Source organism: Clytia hemisphaerica, unplaced genomic scaffold (assembly GCF_902728285.1).
Source record: "Clytia hemisphaerica strain Z4C2 unplaced genomic scaffold, Clytia hemisphaerica genome assembly, whole genome shotgun sequence".
NCBI lineage: Eukaryota > Metazoa > Cnidaria > Hydrozoa > Leptothecata > Clytiidae > Clytia > Clytia hemisphaerica.
The window spans coordinates 1-19,647 of record NW_027104184.1 but is presented as its reverse complement, the minus strand read 5'-3'; the positions used below and the strand labels follow the sequence as shown (position 1 = coordinate 19,647).

Genomic DNA, 19,647 nt, shown 5'->3' with positions numbered 1-19,647 from the left:
TTTGGCTGGTGGTTTTTTCAGTAAAGCCTTTGCAGGCGAAATACTGAATGAACATGGAACCTCCTGGTCCCTTGGTTGCCACATGTCATCGGAGAAATGACATTTTCGTTTGAGTTAGCGATGCAGGCGGTGGAAGGTTATGATACCCTCTCCCTTGTGTTGGATGTTGCTTCTTGGGTGGTGGTTGCTGCTTTGATAGCTTCTCATCTGGATAACTGACCAAGACACTTTGTTGTTGAACTTTGACCTCCTTCTCTAAGAAGCCGACCAGGTGATGAAAGCTTTAGATCTCAAATCCTTGTAAACCAACGTGTTGTTCTTGCGTCACCAAGTAAGGTGTATATATTATTTAACCCATCTCCATAGTGCAGGTTGTTTTCAAGTTGATCAAGTCTTTTATGATATTTATCAGTTTCCACATGAAAACCACAAGCTTCTTCGGATCTCTGGCTTTAGAGGTTTGTTGTAAGTTGGTTAAGTCCTTTAACTTCTTGAGAAGAAGAACTTTGGTGTTTCCATATGCGCTATCAAAATTGATTGATATCAGTCATCCCCTTCACCTATGATAAAGCAGGTTCGGACAAACTGTTGTTTATGAGCAGGTCTGCGAGAAGTGATTTCGCTGTGTTGCGTAGATTGACCTTCTAAAAGTCTGATTTGAAGGTATAAATATCTGTGTTGGAGTCATAGCCTGCAAACTTTTGTAGGTCAATACCAAGCCTAGCTTCGTCAAAAGATTTGAATTTGATGATCCCTTTCGACTGAATGGCTAACTTGATCTGAGACGCAATGGTTGATCGTTTTAATTTAACGCTCTTATATGAAATTTCAATGTTTTTCATCAAGTTTGAGAGTCCTGCATTTGAGAGAGGAAATTTCAATAATCTTTACCTCTCTGAAATAGTGTCCAGCTTTTTGTCAAGTGATGGAATTTCATCTCTTGCTTGAAGTAACTCTTGATCGTCTAAGTTACTCATGTCAATGTTGAGAACAGTTTTGAGGTTGTCGATGTGATTAACGGTGAAACATTTGTTAAAGTTCTTTATATTAGCTCTAAGTCCTTTACGAAGCTCTTTCATTTCTTTGATGAGAGATTCAGTGTATCTTGAATTGATGCATCAGGAATTGAGTGTTCATCAATTAAATCAATTTTCTCATCTATACAAAGTTCAATCTGAATTACAATTTCAGAAAATATACATTGGGAAGTTCGATCTGTTGTTGATTTGATTATACCATTAAATGTGTCTGTTGAGCTCTTGAAATCTCTGACAGGTGATGAGATTGGAGAGTTTGGTCTTTCGTCCATTGAACGTCTGTTTGGACTTTCAACTGGAATTGTCTGAGAAGCAGTGGCTCGAGGCTGAGTCAGTAATGGTTACTCTGTCGTAGACTGAGTTGCGGTTGCGTCAACATCTGCTTCTGGCTGAGGTTGTAGTTGCTCTGTGTCGTCAGAGTAAGGCTGTTCATCTTTGATGGAGTCATTACTCTGTGACTGAGAAGCCAAGTCTACGGAAAGAGGCGGTACTTTCTTAACTTTTGAACAAAAAACTTTAAACAATAAAGTTTGATTGAGTAAATCCTGAAAACAAGGGTATATCTCCTAAATACAATGGTGCACAATCGGTTGACATATTCCTGTCAAACGTGGAATATCACTCAACAACAACAGCAGCGAATCCGATCCACCTACATTAACATGCTTCGTAAGTATTAAGGGTGAACGATCTCTTCTTTTTTTTCAGTCAGTAAGATCTCTTTCTTTCTTTCTTCACAGTCAGTACGAACTCTTTCCATCTTTCTTTATATTAAGTGCGATCTCTTTCATTCTTTCTTCGCATTCTGTACGAACTCTTTCCTTCTTGCTTTCCAGTCAGTATGATCGCTTTCCTTTTTTCTTCGCATTCAGTATGGTTTTTTTCCTTCTTTCTTCCCATTCAGTATGATATCTTTCCTTCTTTCTTCGCAGTCAGTACGATATCTTTCCTTCTTTCTTCGCAGTCAGTACGATTTCTTTCCTTCTTTCTTTGCAGTCCGTGCAATATTTTTCCTGCCTCTTCGCATTCAGTACGAACTCTTTCCTTCTTTCTTTGCAGCCAGTACCATCATTTGCTTCTTTCTTCGCAGTCAGTACGATTTATTTCCTTCTTTCTTTTCAGTCAGTGCGAACTCTTTCCTTTTTTCTTTACATTCAGTACGAACTCTTTGCTTCTTTCTTCGCAGCCAGTACAATCTCTTTCCTTCTTTCTTTGCAGCCAGTACGATGTCTGTCCTTCTTTTTTTCAGTTAGTACTATCTATTTCCTTCTTTCTTTGCAGTCAGTACGATCTTTTTCCTTCTTTCTTCGCAGTCAGTGCGATCTCTTTCCTTCTTTCTTTGCAGTCAGTACGAACTCTTTCCTTTGTGCCTATGTTTCAATTTCTTTCTTCTTGTTAAGCTGATAGGCGACTTTAGAGTAGCAGGAGATGCTTGCTCAAGGTATCGCACCTGATCTCAGACTTCGGTCTTCAGCTTATCACTTCCTTTTGTGTCTTGTGCATTCATTTTGTTTTTACTTTTTTTATTTCTTTCTCCTTAATATATATTGGGTTTTTATTACAGAGTTAGTCGCTAGTTTGTATATTCTTCAGTGTATATAACTTCACTATACTTCTTTCTTTGCAGTCAGTACGAACTCTTTGCTTCTTCTTTCTTTTCTTCTTTGCAGTCAGTACGAACGCTTTTCTTTCTTTCTCGCAGTCGGTTTCCTTCCTTTCTTCGCAGTCAGTAACGATCTTTTTCCCTTCTTTTCAGTCAGGGCGAACTCTTTGCTTCTTTCTTCGCAGCCAGTACGATCTCTTTCCTTCTTTCTTTGCAGCCAGTACGATCTCTTTCCTTTTTTCTTTGCATTCAGTACGAACTCTTTGCTTCTTTCTTCGCAGTCAGTACGATCTCTTTCCTTTTTTCTTTTCAGTCAGTGCGAACTCTTTCCTTTTTTCTTTGCCTTTAGTACGAACTCTTTGCTTCTTTCTTCGCAGTCAGTACGAACTCTTTCCTTCTTTCTTTGCAGCCAGTACGATCTCTTTCCTTCTTTCTTTGCATTCAGTACGAACTCTTTGCTTCTTTCTTCGCAGCCAGTACGATCTTTTTCCTTCTTTCTTTTCAGTCAGTGCGAACTCTTTTCTTTTTTCTTTGCATTCAGTACGAACTCTTTGCTTCTTTCTTTGCAGTCAGTACGAACTCTTTCCTTCTTTCTTTGCAGCCAGTACGATCTTTTTCCTTCTTTCTTTGCAGTCAGTACGAACTCTTTGCTTCTTTCTTCACAGTCAGTACGAACTCTTTCCTTCTTTCTTTGCAGTCAGTACGATCGCTTTTCTTCTTTCTTCGCAGTCAGTACGGTTTCTTTCCTTCTTTCTTCGCAGTCAGTACGATCTTTTTCCTTCTTTCTTCGCAGTCAGTACGAACTCTTTGCTTCTTTCTTTGCAGTCAGTGCGAACTCTTTCCTTCGCTTCGCAGAGTTTCTTCTTTCTTCGCAGTCAGTAGGCGAATCTTTCCTTTTTCTTTGCATTCAGTACGAACTCTTTTTCTTCTTTCTTTCTTCGCGCCAGTACGATCTCTTTCCTTCTTTCTTTGCATTCAGTACGAACTCTTTGCTTCTTTCTTCGCAGCCAGTACGAACTCTTTGCTTCTTTCTTGGCAGCCAGTACGATCTCTTTCCTTCTTTCTTTGCATTCAGTACGAAATCTTTGCTTCTTTCTTCGCAGCCAGTACGAACCTCTTTGCTTCTTTCTTCGCAGTCAGTACGATAATTTCCTTCTTCTTCGCATTCAGTAAGAACTCTTTGCTTTTTTCTTCGCAGTCAGTATGAACTATTTCCTTCTTTTTTTGCAGTCAGTACGACCAATTGCTTTCTTTTTTTGCAGTCATTGCGATCTCTTTCCTTCTTTTTTCGCAGTCAGTACGATCTCTTTGCTTTCTTTCTTTGCAGCCAGTATGAACTCTTTCCTTTTTTCTTTGCAACCAGTACGATCTCTTTCCTCCTTTCTTTGCAGCCAGTACCATCATTTCCTTCCTTCTTCGCAGTCAGTACGACCTCTTTGCTTCTTTCTTTGCAGTCAGTACGATCTCTTTGTTTCTTTCTTCGCAGCCAGTACGATCTCTTTCCTTCTTTCTTTGCATTCAGTACGAACTCTTTGCTTCTTTCTTGGCAGCCAGTACGATCTCTTTCCTTCTTTCTTTGCATTCTTTCTTTGCATTCAGTACGAACTCTTTGCTTCTTTCTTCGCAGCCAGTACGAACTCTTTGTTTCTTTCTTCGCAGTCAGTACGATAATTTCCTTCTTCTTCGCATTCAGTAAGAACTCTTTGCTTCTTTCTTCGCAGTCAGTATGAACTATTTCCTTCTTTTTTTGCAGTCAGTACGACCAATTGCTTTCTTTTTTTGCAGTCATTGCGATCTCTTTCCTTCTTTTTTCGCAGTCAGTACGATCTCTTTGCTTCTTTCTTTGCTGCCAGTACGAACTCTTTCCTTTTTTCTTTGCAACCAGTACGATCTCTTACCTTCTTTCTTTGCAGCCAGTACCATCATTTCCTTCCTTCTTCGCAGTCAGTACGACCTCTTTGCTTCTTTCTTTGCAGTCAGTACGATCTCTTTTTTCTTTCTTCGCAGTCAGTACGATCTCTTTCCTTCTTTCTTTGCAGCCAGTACGATCTCTTTGTTTCTTTCTTCGCAGTCAGTACGAACTCTTCCCTTCTTTCTTAGCAGCCATTGCGATCTATTTCCTTATTTTTAGTTGCAGTTTATGCATGAATATTACTTTAAGACAGCACCAGTCGCCGTTGATTGAGTCTGTCTCCTCTTCTGCCTTTCACTTTGGCTGCCATTTTCCTGATTGGAATATTTGGTAAAGAGAAACGGATGCTATCATCAGAAGTTTCCAGAAATGTTAGGACGTACCTGATTTTTGCAAAATTGTACAGTTCAAATACAGGAAAGTATATCCGGAGGGGTGAGTGATTTTTATAGATTGACGAACATTCTAGGAAGCCCCAACAAGTTCTTTTTCTTCAGGTTCATTTTCGGTTGGATTAAATTGATTTTCGAAACAGCAAACTCGTAAATCATAAGGAGTCGATTGTAATCATCAAATCTTGAAAATGCCTTGCAACTTGGTTTTCTCAATTTTGTCCAGATCATCCTCAGCAATAGCTTGGATCCGTATTACCTCTTTTCTATCATTAAGAATGCCATATATAACCTTCCCAAACTCTTAATAGGCTCCTCTTCTGGCACACAATGCTGTTTCAACGTTCATCTAACGTTAAATGGACGGTTTTTAAATTTGATAAGCTTTAACGTAATCTCTCCGCCATTGAAAACTTGCTCAGGCTTACTTATTTGCTTCGAATTCGTGCTTCCAGCTCAAGATCGTTATATCATCAATAAAAGCCTTCTTAATTGTTCTAATATACTGACAAATGCCATATGGCCTCTGATGAGAATTTCAATTGCGAAAAAACGCGTTATGAATTTTGGTAGTTCATCATTAGTTGTATCACCTCTTTCGGAATCTAAATGTGTCTTATCGAGTAATTAAGAACATTGTTTAGCACTGATCCGAACGCATCGGAGAGGTCGGAGCCAGATGACAGCATTATCAAGTTTCTTTTTATTTGCAACATTATATCATCCCATATCGTAGATGCACTCAATGCAAACTGGGAAATGCTTTCTTGACTGTTTCATCTTTGAGTCACCTTTTTCTGTAGCTCTCTATCAACAGCAACAATTACCTACAACAATTAACAACAATTTATGCAAAGATATTCACGATAGCCTTTATTTAGAAACATTTGTAATTGGTAAGTCGGTAATCCGGTGCATGCATAATACAGTGTTCTCTGACATTTTTCTGATAAGTTGAATTCGGTCTAAAATGAACGGGTAAATCAGACTTAGGCGCTCAGTTGGAAAAAATTGAGTTCTTGGTTTAATCCATGAGGTGTGAGGGTTCTCAGTTCTTTGATCCAGAAGTTTTCTCTCTGTAGTATTATCCTTTTCATTTTTTCAATATCTGTCTCGTTGATCTGTTCGATGATGGTGAACTTTACGGTTGGTTTGGTGGAAATATTTGCACTCTTGTCGTAGTCTGTATGCATTACTTCTATGGTTATTGAGTCTTGATTGATTGAATTGGCTCTCGCTTTTTCCAATATATTGGATGTGACATTTGTTGCATTCCAGGAGGTAGATGATGCGAGTGCTTTTGCAGTTAACTAAGTGGAAATCTGGTATGTTCTTTTGGTTTGTTGGCTGGTGAAGATTGAGGTTGACATTATGTGTTTGCAAAAAAGGTCCTGTCCTTGTTAAGCAAGACTGACACTTTCCTTTCATTTTTTGTTGTTTTCTTGAGACTTGGTTATTATGGATATTGATGTTTGTCCAAGTAGATCTTTCAAGTTTTTGTTGCGTCTATATGCAAGGACTGGTGACTTCTTTACTTTGTCAAACTGTTTATGGAGGTTTTCAGCTTTGTATCCTCTTCTGATGAATCATTTGGAGGAGGGATTGGTTGTATTCTTCGGGGTTAGAGCAAATCTTTTTTATCCTTAGTGCTTGACCGTATGATATGTTGTGTTTTAGGTTGTTTGGGTGGTATGAGGTATTATGGAGCTATGATGACCGATCTGTTGGTTTTTTGAAGATCTTGTAATCCAAAAAAGATATTCTATAGATAGGGATATTGAGATTTTAAAGTCCCGAATTTAAATAGATTAATACCCTCTTCAAAAAAGCTCCTTAATCAAAGGCTCCGAGATCCTTAAGTGCATATTTATTAATAATCTATATTTATATCTGAACGAAATATTCCTAAGTTCAAATATATAAAAGTTCTATCTGCACTAGCTCCTGAGATTTCGAAGTTCGATTATGTATAGGTTCCCGTGGTGGCGAGATCCTGAGCTGAATTAGATCAATATTCTATCTGAAAGAAAGATTCCCTTAGCCCAATGGCCCGAGGTTCCGAGTTCAAATATATTAAGCTGAAAGAGGTATTCTTATTGCCAAAGGTCGCGAAGTCGAGTTGAAATCATTTGATTCATCACAAATCCAGCAAAAACATTACCAACACCACAAAAATTAGCAAAAACTTTACCACTACCATCAAAGTAGCAAAAACTTTACCACTACAATCAAGTAGCAAAACTGAGTAGCAAAAACTTTACCACTACCATCAAAGTAGCAAAAACTTTACCACTACCATCAAAGTAGCAAAAACTTTACCACTACCATCAAAGTAGCAAAAACTTTACCACTACCATCAAAGTAGCAAAAACTTTACCACTACCATCAAAGTAGCAAAAACTTTACCACTACCATCAAAGTAGCAAAACCTTACCACTACCATCAAAGTAGCCAAACTTTAACCACTACCATCAAAGTAGCAAAAACTTTACCACTACCATTAAAGTAGAAAAAACTTTACCACTACCATCAAAGTAGCAAAAACTTTACCACTACCATCAAAGTAGCAAAAACACTACGACCATTATCGAAATCAGCAAAATAAATCAAATACCATGAAAGTCATACAATACACTATGAGAAAGATCAGCAGAAACATTACCACTACCATCAAAACCAGCAAAAGAAAAAACATAACAATCACCATCATAACCAGGAACAACATCAGCTAAATTCAAACGCCATCAACAAATCAGCAAAACATATCCACTACCAGCAGAATCAGCAAAACTATTAACACTTTCATCAGAATCGGCAAAAAAATATCCACTAACATCAAAATCAGCAACAACATTACTACTATAACACTTTAAGTGCCACGGTCATTTTTTACTAAGTCTTTTTAAGAAAATCGCTACTTCAAACTTAAAAGGCTAATATCTGCGTGCACCTGACTCAATGACGGAAAGGTGCCCAGTGGTTAAACTCCAATTAATTCTCTAGAGGAAAATAAAGTAAAACAGAGCCAAATCTGGAGGTTTTTGGAACACTTGTTGACCAGAAATGGTCAAAAAACGGTCAAAACCTCAAAAAAGTGGATTGTTGTCAAATTTTTGCATGTTTTTTGCTGTGGGCAGTGGTTAGAGTTTGGCCTCCGGGATAGCTTTAGAATGGCGAAGTAAGGTGACTCGGCATCATTTTTGGCACCTGCAGCTGTGTTTGTCAACTCGACATCGCTTCTGGCACCTGGCAGTAAATCTTAGTCGACCCGGCATTACTTCTGGTACCCAGCAGTTTTACAAATCAACTCGGTTAATAACTCTGGCACCACGTAACAAGATATCTTTAGTAGCCGTCCCAGTTTTGCTTTGCCACTTCACCATGAGATATCCTGCCAAGGAGCATTGCTCTTACACCAAGAAATGTCGTCACTCATTGGGGTAGCCTCATAGTATGATGTAGCGATGATAGTTTTGATTGCTGTTTAAAAATGTTACCACATCCGGGGAAACTGATACCCCACAACCGTCGGCAGTGGTGAAAAATATGCGAAGTCCAACTAACCGTTACGAAAAAAAGTTATCACTTGGTGCATGGAATGTTCGGACTACCAATAACAGCACAGATTCAGTCCATCAGAACGTGCAACAGCAATCATCTCACACGAACTTAATACTGCTCGCATTGACATATGTGCGCTCAGCGAAGTCAGACGAGAAGACACCGGCAGTTTAATTGAAAAAGAATACTCCATCTACTGGAGTGCTGGTGCTTCGAAGGAAGTTGGGGTCGGTTTTGCCATCTCAAACTCACTTTCCAATGTTCATCTTGAGATCTCGAACATCTCTGATAGACTTGTGACTCTCAGAATTCAACTAAACTCTGGAAATCATCTGAAACCTGTCAGTGTTTACGCACCGACAATGCAAAGTTATCAAGAAAAAAAGTTAGATTTTTGCACTGAGAATGATCTCTCTGTTATGCGGTCTATGTTCCAGATGAAGAATTCTCTTAAAACCATATGAAAAAATCACAGGTTAAAAAAACCTGGCACCAACTTGATCATATCCTCGCAAATCAACATCGATGTAGTAAAGGTCAACTTCTCAGCTGAATAGTTCACGGACGACAGACTGCTTATTTGTAAATGTTTGTTTTTCCTGAAGCGCAAAAAGAAAGGTAAAAAAACCAGCTACCGGACATTTATCAAAGTTACGCGTGAAAGGATTGAAAAAATGCATCAATACTTCGACCAACACCTGACTAACCTTCCTCAAGAATGGGATGACATCAAGGAGTGTCTCCAAAAAGCTGCCACCATTTACATTTGGAAAGAAACGAAAGCAGCGGAATGACTGGTTCGATGAGAATGATGTCGAAGTCTTTTCGCTCATCAATTTTCGTCACCAAAACAAGAAAGAAATTCAACAATGAGTTCGACAGATAAAGAACGCTTGATTTATCAATAAAGAAATTTTCTTTAATCAAAAAAACTTACGAGAATTCTACGCGATACTTTGTGAAGTGTATGGTCCAAGATCAAAAAGTACTCACCAAGTTCGTTTGAAAAGCGATATACTCTTAACCACCGACAAGCAAGGTAATCAATGACCGTTGAACTGAATACTTTTCGGATCTCTTGAATGCTGAAACTGATGCCGACATGGAAGTTAAATAAAATCGATCAAATGCCAATTGACGAATCACTTGATGAACATTGAAAACATGAAGTCAGGAAAAAGTCCTGGATCAGATGGTATCCTACCAGAAACCATCAAGTATGGAGGCAATGCTTTGAAAAAGTACCTTCTAACTTTCTTCAATCTATTCTGGATTACAGAACTTTTACCGTCAGACCTCGTTAACCCAAACATCACGATTCTGTTCAAGAAAGAAGACCGTAGTCAATGTGGGAATCATCGAGGGATCTCGCTTCTAAGTGTTGTTGGAAAGTTTCTTGCCGATATGATTTTGCAAAGACTGATTTCTCTTGCACGTAGAGTTTACCCTGATTCACAACAAGAGTATCGTGAAGGTCGTGGTACGATCAATGGAATTTTCACAGTGGGGCAAATTATGGAGAAAAGCAGAGAACAACATCGTGATTTATACATAGCTTTTATGGTCTTCACCAAGTCTTTTGACACGGTCAACCGTCAATTGCTTTTTTCAATATTGGGAAAAATCGGTTGTCCACCTGGGTTGATAAAGCTCATAACTCCTATATACTGATCTCAAAGCTTGTTTGATCGTGGATGGTAAGTTATCGAAACTGTTTGAATACAACAAGGGTTACAAGCTTGCCGCAACCCTGTTTGGTATATATGTAGCAGTTCTTCTCATTGATGCTTTCAAAGATGTCAAACACCGACGTTCAACCTTGTTAAGATTTGGCACCGATGGAAAATTCATTGACTTGAAGTGTTTGAAGGCAAAAACCAAAGTAATGTACGATATGATTCATAGGCACAGTATGCAGATGACATCGCAGTGCTAAGAGAAAAATGATTTTGTTTGGAGAGCTTGAACATGGTTCACGTTCTATTGGACGACCAAAACTGAGATACAAAGACAACTGTAAACAACTCTTGTAAAGAAAATCTCGCTTGAAATTTGTTTTGCTCGACCATCAAGCACAATCCCATTACTACGCTTTAGACAAAAAATGACCATTTCTAACTCAAACTGGGCACTACAGGAGGGCGCTATATAACCCAAGTTCAAAATCAAACCCATGTCCAAAATACTCGACATTGGCACTAAAAGAGATAATCAATATAAGTAACAACATTACTAAAATCATAAAAGTCGGCATATCCACTATCACACCCCTGTCTCAATAACTCGGTGGGATTTTTAAAACCCACCGGGGTAACTATGAAAGAATAGTAAACTTTCACCGAGGTAAACTTAGGTAAAAATTCTGTAATTTTATGACGGGGTTAATAATGTTATTATTGACCAGGGTATGACAAAATCTCTGTCCGGACCGGAAAGTTATGATTAATTTTGACTTTATTGACCCATTATCGCACTGGCGTTTAAAATTAGACCGGGTCACTGATACAGGGGTGCATTACCAGCAAAATTAGCATAATGCCGCTACCACCGCCATCAAAATCACCACAAGGCACAAGATGTGTCATCCGCATAACAGTCTGGTAGAATTATTCCAAACAATACCCTAACCTTTAAATAACTAATTTATTGCTGAAATCTGGCACAGAATTTCCTTATGATGTTAATTTTGGATACAAACCTCCGCAAACAAGTTCTATAAACATTTTCAAAAATAATTTTCGACTGATTTATCTTAAATCATGGAAAGAAGATAACAAAAATGGTGTTCTTTGTAGAATTCCGTCAATTCGATCCCCCTCTCAGGATGGGGGTGGCGATGCAGTCAGGTAGATTGACCGGTGGGTAAGTGTGATGGTTAGGGGTATGTTTTCAAGGTAGCAGAAAAGCACTGTAAGGGTGCAAATTTCAGCAAACCCATGAAAAATTGCAAATCTTTTTCCAAAAGTTCTGATTTTTTTGCTCTAAAAGGGTGGAAATTTGAAGAAAATACACTGTGATCTTTTGTTTCATTTTATTTTTGAACATCTTTGAAAATCTTGTTTCCATGGATATTTAGCAAAAAATTAGCAACAATTGATATCATCATAAAGTGACTGCGGTTTGGTTCGAATACCCATGAGGAACCTCTGTGCTAACTTTCATACATACATAACAGGCATATACTATTTTTTCAAGGCAGACACATAATTTTTTTGGATAATAATCAGAATAGCCAGGTTTTCATCATCACTAGACTCTCCAATCACTATCATTAGAATTGAATGGTTACTCATCGTACCCTGGAATCTAGGATTTTGGGATGAACTTTTTCAAGAAAGATTTTTGGTCTTTAAATTTGAGACGTCGGGACTTTGATGGGGAATTTTCTTTTAGTTTTTAGATTCAATATATAGGTCCTTATTCGGACTCGTCAGTACTGCATATATACTGCACCCTGGTCAGGCAGATCGAATAAAACTACGCCATAAAACTAATTGTGGCACAGACTGAAAGAAGTTGCAACCTTGGCATCAAATTAGAAGGAAAAATTGAGAAAATATAAATTGTTTTCCGATATTTTGTGAAAGAAATCAAAGTTATGGTCTTATTTTGTTAACCTATGACCCTTCAAGGTCTTTTTGAAACTGTTCGACTGTATACCTTTAGCGCAGAAATCAATATCTAAAAGACTGCATTTGCCGAGCAGTATCAGAAGACAACGAGCCAATTTTAACAGCCTTTCTCGAGGTACATAGCATGAACAAGGTCCAACTTGTTGTTATAAAAGACTGATGCAATGGTGTGACGTTGAAACTCAGCTCTATATATCATATCAATTGTTGGTTGCTTGAGCAAATTAAAGCGGCCATTGAAGAGATTAAGTTTGATTTTTACTGTACTAAAATAGACCTATGATAATTAGAATGTTACCGTTTCTGTCTCAGACTAAATTTGTTTCTCCCAAAATAAAGATCAACAAATAAAATGATTGTAACACTTCCAGTGGTCGATTTTACTGATCACGAGCCTGTCACAATTTTTGTCACCGTTTGCATATTTTTTTATTTTCGAAAAAGATTAAAGAAACTGTTTAAGGAAGCACATTGATATTTCAGAAAGATCCTTTGAACAAACACCTAACGTGTTCGTCGGCATTGGTAGATTTTGGGTCCTCGGGACCATCAAAAACCATCCTTGCATTGCCATAATGTCTTCCAACATAGCTAACATATGGTTCTGCTATTTTGTCGAATTTAGTTCCATTGGACCTCGCAACTATCTGTAATAACGCTCTTCTTCAAAGACATGCTACATCTCCGTTACCTTTGTAGTGACTACATCCATTCTTCGGAAGGTGGCATTTCTTCAAAGCAGCATTATCTGGAAACAGCTCAAACCATTTTTTGAAGAGAGAAGGGACCTGGTGGTTAAAATTCTAGTTGAAGATGTACGTTTCTTCTCGCTCTAAGATAGCAACAAGTCACGTGAATGGAAGAGTTGGGATGGCAGGATTTTTGCTGTCTGGATCATGCAGTTCATTTTTTAGGGTGTCAAGGGAAATGAGAAGATCCTTTTTCAGTATCTTTGCTTCATTGAATGTAACGTCATCCAATTGACTTTAAAACTTTGACGCTTTGAGCATCATCGCAATTCAACTTCTTCTATGGCGCGCGGAAGGACCAATAAATACTATCTTGTTTAAAACGAAACTATGTTGTTAAAAATAAATTATCTTTCATTCAGCGGATACTATCTCACTTAAAAAGAAAATAAGTTCGTTTTAGAAAAAACTATCTTGTTTAAAACGAAACTATCTCATTTAAAAAGAAACTATCTCATTTAAAAAGAAACTATCACGTTTAAAAAGAAACTATCATTTTTGAACGAGTTCATCGGAAACTTACGTCCAGAAATGACGAGTTACAGTAAACCAGTTATAAATACTGTTTTATCAAAAAGCCGAGTAAGGAAGAGTTGTAACTCGAGCTTAGAAGAAAAAATCATGCTTTTTTAGGAACTAGGCAAAGAGGCCATTTCTTCAACAAACAACCCTTTTTCAAAATAGGGCTGGACCCTTCTGGCATCTTGGCGAGGAGGGGGTTCGATCCCGGGGGTACTAGGGTTGCAAGCTGACGGGGGGGGGGGGGGGGGGGGGGGGGGGTTGCCGCCCGACTTTCAAACTTTGGACCCTTACCGGGACTAAAAAGGAGAAAACAAAGGAAAATTTTGATCAAATTTCGATCTCTCAGGGAAGAATCGTTTCCCGACCCTTAGTGGGACTGAAATTTGATTTTCTGATTTTCCGACCCTTAGCGGGACTTTGGAAGTTTAAAAAGTTACCCTTAAGGGCGGCACATACCGTACCCTCTATTTGCCTAAACATCCCCCCCCCGAGGCTCGAGCACATACCCAGCGCCCATTTTGCCTATGTACCACTCCCCACCTTGGACGGACAGGTGATTCTTCAGTAACCAATTTAGGTAAAATAAAGACAAGACAGTAATACGCGACCCACGTGACTGAATGACTTATTAAAATTTTGACTTTTTGGTTACCCATCAGAGAAAAGCACGCCTTTTTTCTTACAAGCCCGAGTACAACCAGTCGTACGTTATAGGTGAAAAATTGTCCTAATTTGTCCTCGCTTCTCTTACTTAGCGTAGAGCATTCTTATAGTGACACGTTACTTAATACCTAATCGAAAATTTATATGGCGTTGGAAAATTAACAAAATAGATTTATGTACTCACACAATGGTAATCAAGTAGGAAGGAAACCATTTCACTCAAAAATTCTGCATTCTCCAAAATCTGAATAAGACAAAAACAGAAGCAATCGGTCAGTATCTAAAGTAATAAAAGGTTTTATATGAAATACAGGGTCAAAAAGCCTGAGAATGATCCAATTCACCGAATCGATAAACACTCAGTGAAAACGCTCAAACTGAAATATACTCAAATAATATCAGCCTCTTAACCATGAAAAAGCTGTAAAAAATCATTCGCTACAAGTCATTCTTTACCTTGCTTCCAATAAAAGTTATTTGATGTGTACTTGGAAATCTCAAGATTTTTTCACCACCACATTCAGAAATGATCGTACAAGCTGTAACAAAAGTCAACGTATAAAAATAATTAGGTCGCAAAAAAAGAATAGGACGTTTGTCACAGCACTATGCCTTTCAGTCTTACAATTGAATAACAAGAATATCGAGGCAAACATAAACCGAATATAATAAAAAAATTGCACCAAAAGTCTAGAAAAATTTATAACGTTAAAACCTTAAGACATATGAAGAATGAAGAATGAAGGAGCAATGAAAATTTGGCTCATTAGTAAAGAGATTTGTTCTATAAATCTTCAGAAAAAGTAATTTTATAAGTAAGTAAGCAAAGAACTTTACCTAGAACTGCCCTTGTCATGAATGTATGCACCATCTGAAGAGGAAAAGAGGAGAAGCTAAATTAAAAAGTCTTTAAAAAGAGGTTTCGTATGACCATGAACTAAAGGAAATTGACTGATGAAAGATTTACGAATCGTAAGGTCTGTAGGTCTTAGGAGCGTCGCAACCAATGCCGCCCTGTTTTTGATCCCGCTCGGGGTGTGTACGGAGCAATAGAGTGATGGCACTTAATGGGTTAAGAATTTCATTTGATCTAGTGACTCCGATAACCGTAACATGAGTAAACCATACAGGCATTCAAAAACGTTGATTTGCTTCATTCTAAACGAACAAGGAAATCCTTACTTTCAGAGAGTGTTGATAAAATAAGGATGCTTGCTTGATGGTTGATAGTTTTGGTTTGATCTCATTGTCGACTTCATGAACCGTGATCAAATCTTGCTGGTGAAGAAGTTGTATAGCGTGCGATGTTAAGTCGATAGGTTCACCGCAGAAACCAATGTTCCTAGAAACAGTTTAAAGTAAGTAAGGATAGTTTGAGAACCGCAGTTAGCATAAACAAGAAATTATGTAAGAAAACTTTTTATCAACTAGCCTTGCGAGGCGGATAAGGAAGTTTCTCTTCCCTGCAAAAGTTTTTTTGACAGGTTGGATATTCCTTTCGATATACGACGACCAATGATCTGGTCTAAACCCCGGATCAATGTTCAAAGTAATAGACCTTATCGGAGTTTTTGATTTTTCTAAAACAGCGATACATTGTGGGATTGTTTCGGGGGTATTACAATAGAATTCCCTCAAGGAATTCCTAAGAGATTTCTATTGTAATACCCTCGAAAGAATCTCACAATCCATCGTTTTTTTTTTGGAAAAATCAAAAACTCCGATAAGATCTATTGTAGTGCCTGAAACACTCTTACCATAAAAAAGGGGCTTACTAAAGAATTCTAACAATAAAAAAAGTAACAAACTTAATAGAAAGCTGCCTGAGCTATCATTCCAGGAAAATCACGTCGTGTTTATCTTTCCACGAGTGATGCCAAGAGTATGTGACAAATTATTCACTGAATATTACCACACAGTTGATAACTAATATATGAATATATGTTGGACGGTGAAAAAGAATGCGGCTATTATATTTTGATTTTTCCCTAATATATTTCCATAATATATGAATATACTTATATGAACAAGCGATTATGCAAAGCTCAACACTTAGTGTTTTGGGCACTCTGGTGACAACAGCAGTCTATGCTCACTTACACGAGCCGCGCTAATGAGTCCTGGGAAGGACGAAACACGTGTCTGCGGATAGATGTATGAACATACTTAGACATTTCTTTCAGTTTTTCCGTCCATGCTTCAACATCCTTCGACAAATCTTCTAACGAGACCCCTTTTGTGAGACGGTACTTGGTACACAACAAACATGATACAATGTGTACAGGTAAGATGTTTTGTGTTTCCAACATGTCTGAAGGTGCAACAGAAAAAAAAACATTAAACAAACTAACGATAGTAATCTTCATATTTGAAGTTTATCGTAGCTTGGATGACGAGATTTACGTTTTTACGATTTTACGATAGCCAAACGTAAATCTCATGATCCAAGCCACGATAAACTTCAAATATGAATATCACTAGGTCGATAAACTCAAACCTATAGTAATCTACATTTTAGGAAAAATTTAATTTGGCTGATTTTTAAAGTTCTTATTTAAGCTTACCAAAGTTGAGATGTCTTGAGATGAGATTGTTTTCTTCATGAACTTCTTCTTGTTGGTTCAAATCTTTTGCAGCTCTTACCAACGACTGAAAAATCAATCAGAAGAAAACGATATACTCCACTTAAATTTTCTTTTTAAAAAGTTTTATGCAAGAAACAATCAACTTTTCTTCTATTTTCCTAATCCTATATTTTACACCTTGCTTTCTTATCGGATGGTCTAAATTGCAACTACGAGTTGGATTTAACCAAAAAAAACATACCAAGCGAAAAAAAATGAAATATAAGACCCCTTATTTTGGTGCATTTTTACACATTCTGAAATTTGAATTTTAAATTAAAGGCGTATGACTTGAAAGCTCAACTTGATCAAATTTAAAAAAAAATCATTCAGAAAAATTTAAGTGAGACTGACAACTTTATAATAAAATTAACATTGGGCTCAAAGCAAGGCCTGATCTTGACCATCAAACGTACGCAGTTTTTTTTGATACCTGGGTTATAAAAATTCCGATTGTACAAAAAGATAGAAAAAATTTTACCTTCAATTTGACACATCTTGAAACGTTTATATGCAGTAGACCAAAATTGGAAACGCTTCTCCACAACGAAAAGATAAGAGTCTTCAGTGTAAAAGATCCATCCTCAGATGAAAATACCTAGTAATAGATAATCAGGCTGATTGTGTCTGAAAATAAAAATAGTTTCATGACGCCATACAATAGCCTCAAACATGTGAAACTTTCAAATGTATGAGTCAGAAGTATTGCTTGATGAGTGAGAAGCTTCCTTGGAAGACATTTCTATCAAAGTTTGTTCTAAACACCCGGGGGGGGGGTACTTAGGCAAATGGAAGGTACGGTATATGTGCCGCCCTTAAGGGTACCTTTTTTGGATTTCCAAAGTTCCGTTAAGGGTCAGAAAAATCTGAAAATCAAATTTCAGTCCCACAAATGGTTGGAAAAATAGGAAAATTTGGTCAAATTTGTCCCGGTAAGGGTCGTAAAATTCACAAAATTTTCCTTTGTTTTCTTCATTTTAGTCCCGGTAAAGGTCTGAGGGTCGAAAGTACCCCCCCCCCCCTGGGTCTAAACATAATCACTTAAAACTTGGCACAAAATGGAATTTGCGTCAGTTTTTTGTTAGAAATGTTCGCTTCTTTTGTCCAACCTTTCGGGACTTACAGTTCTTCAACAAATTCATCAAGAATCTTACTCTTTCTTTTGATAAAGTGATACAGCTCACCAAAGCTCTGTCCAAACGACTATCTGATTAAGAGAAAAAAGATACCATCAAAGCATTTCCTCTACCATCCTTTTAATCACAAGCACCTTTTTATATTATAAGCTTAGTATCTTTAGATCAGATCTTTTAAACGGTTATTTCTTTTGCTTTAAACTTTGAATGGCTACAAGGGGAAAATGAAAATTTCAAACTTTATTCTAAAAGACTTCAGTGTCAAAGCTCTATGTTAGACGGCCGACGTCTATTCCTAATTGTTAGAGTAGGAAAAAAGTTGACAACAAGTGGGCAACAAGTTGGCAAAATTTTTGCAGTTAAAACCTTTGCTTGGAACAGATTGAAACGTTTAAAGGTGGAAAATGCATTGACTTTAGACTGTCAACTTTCTGCCCACTTCACAATTCATAATTAGAATAGGCTGGACAAAAAGTGGGCCGTCTAAACTACAGTTAAAAGGCATACCCTTATTTCTTTGAGCTTTGAGACAATAATCCATGATGTTTGGTTGTGGTTCAGTATCATATTGATAAGGACGAGTAGGCATCAGGATACTGTGCCCCTTTTTCAATGCATCCAAGAGAATCTTTTGATTAAAAGCATGAGATTGTTGTTAAACAAGCCAAAAAGTAAAGAGCTATTCCTTAGGACCTGTGAAAACATTTTCAGGATTGGATTTTCTTGCTCATTTGAAAGAAGATTTCTATTTGGAGACTTTTTTAAAAGGGGTAAACAAATTAGGATCAAAAAAAATTTTGACCAAAAGAATGACGTTCCAAGCAAAAAAAGGGAAAAAAGTGCGTAAAAATATGAACTAATAAAGAAATTTTAAGCGAAAAGTGTATTATAGAGAGTCTCTTACTTGAACATGCGGGATGGTACAGCCACTTAAAGCTCGAAATTATGTCTGATCTAGTGCAGTTTTTAAGATAAAAATTGATATCAATCATTAAATAACAGGATTTTGTGCTTTAAATGACTGTATCTCGCTGTATGTTCAAGTAGTGGCAATTTCAAAACAAAATAAAATGAATTCATGAAATCCCACATTGACTAGTAGTAGTAGTAACATCTGAGAATTCATTAACATTTTGCTCACATACCTCTACAACATCTTTTATGCTGGATTCACTTTCTTTCTCATTTCCCATAAAGAGGAAACCCATTTTTCGCATAAAGTATCTGAAACAAAAATTTTGTAGATTCAAGTAAGAGCAATTTACTTAAATCCAATCATGGAGTAAACGATTATCAAATTCAAATGAAGGCAGAGACTGAAAGAAAACTTACCTAAGGCGTGCGAAGGAATTTCAAATGGAAAAAACAACAACATAATATTAAGTATACACACCTTATCAAAGAAGACTTGACACAATCACCTAGAAAGCAAAAAAAGGTTAAAGGTTTTGCTTTTAAATAAGAGTGATATCGTTTGCTTATTCATCAATTTTAATTTACAAGCTTTTTCACATTGGATTGACACGGATGTGGAGCAAGACTGATCAGAAAGAGGAAAAACCAAATTTATTGCTTATCAGCATAATATAACAATAGACAGACACTGTACTGATATGAAATATGTGTCTGGTATGAAACGGGAACACTTATGTAAAAATAAAACCTTTAAGAATGGTTATAAAACAACACAACAAGCAGTTGAGAGAAAAGCCCATGCAATCAAATATCATTATATTAATAGTGAAAAATAAAACATCGATACCTTTTAAAACTGTTGTTGGGATCTTGTAAAGAAAAGAATGAGGTGAATTAAAAA

General features: G+C 37.2%; 2 protein-coding genes across 2 annotated transcripts; both read right to left on the bottom strand.

Moving 5' to 3' along the window:
* Positions 1-3,515: 3,515 nt before the first annotated feature.
* LOC136814757 (uncharacterized) lies at positions 3,516-4,563 on the bottom strand. The gene is made up of 3 exons (XM_067071179.1): positions 4,539-4,563; positions 3,942-4,353; positions 3,516-3,768 (listed from the first exon to the last, which is right to left on the bottom strand). The coding sequence occupies exons 1-3, from the start codon at positions 4,561-4,563 to the stop codon at positions 3,516-3,518; spliced, it is 690 nt and encodes a 229-aa protein (XP_066927280.1).
* A 9,680-nt stretch (positions 4,564-14,243) lies between these two features.
* Positions 14,244-19,611, bottom strand: LOC136814756 (uncharacterized). The gene is made up of 12 exons (XM_067071178.1): positions 19,594-19,611; positions 19,225-19,252; positions 18,977-19,055; positions 18,339-18,459; positions 17,850-17,902; positions 17,177-17,293; positions 16,636-16,720; positions 16,238-16,382; positions 15,254-15,413; positions 14,909-14,942; positions 14,528-14,610; positions 14,244-14,315 (listed from the first exon to the last, which is right to left on the bottom strand). The coding sequence occupies exons 3-12, from the start codon at positions 19,046-19,048 to the stop codon at positions 14,244-14,246; spliced, it is 942 nt and encodes a 313-aa protein (XP_066927279.1). The 5' UTR covers positions 19,049-19,055; positions 19,225-19,252; positions 19,594-19,611.
* Between the last annotated feature and the right edge of the window lie 36 nt (positions 19,612-19,647).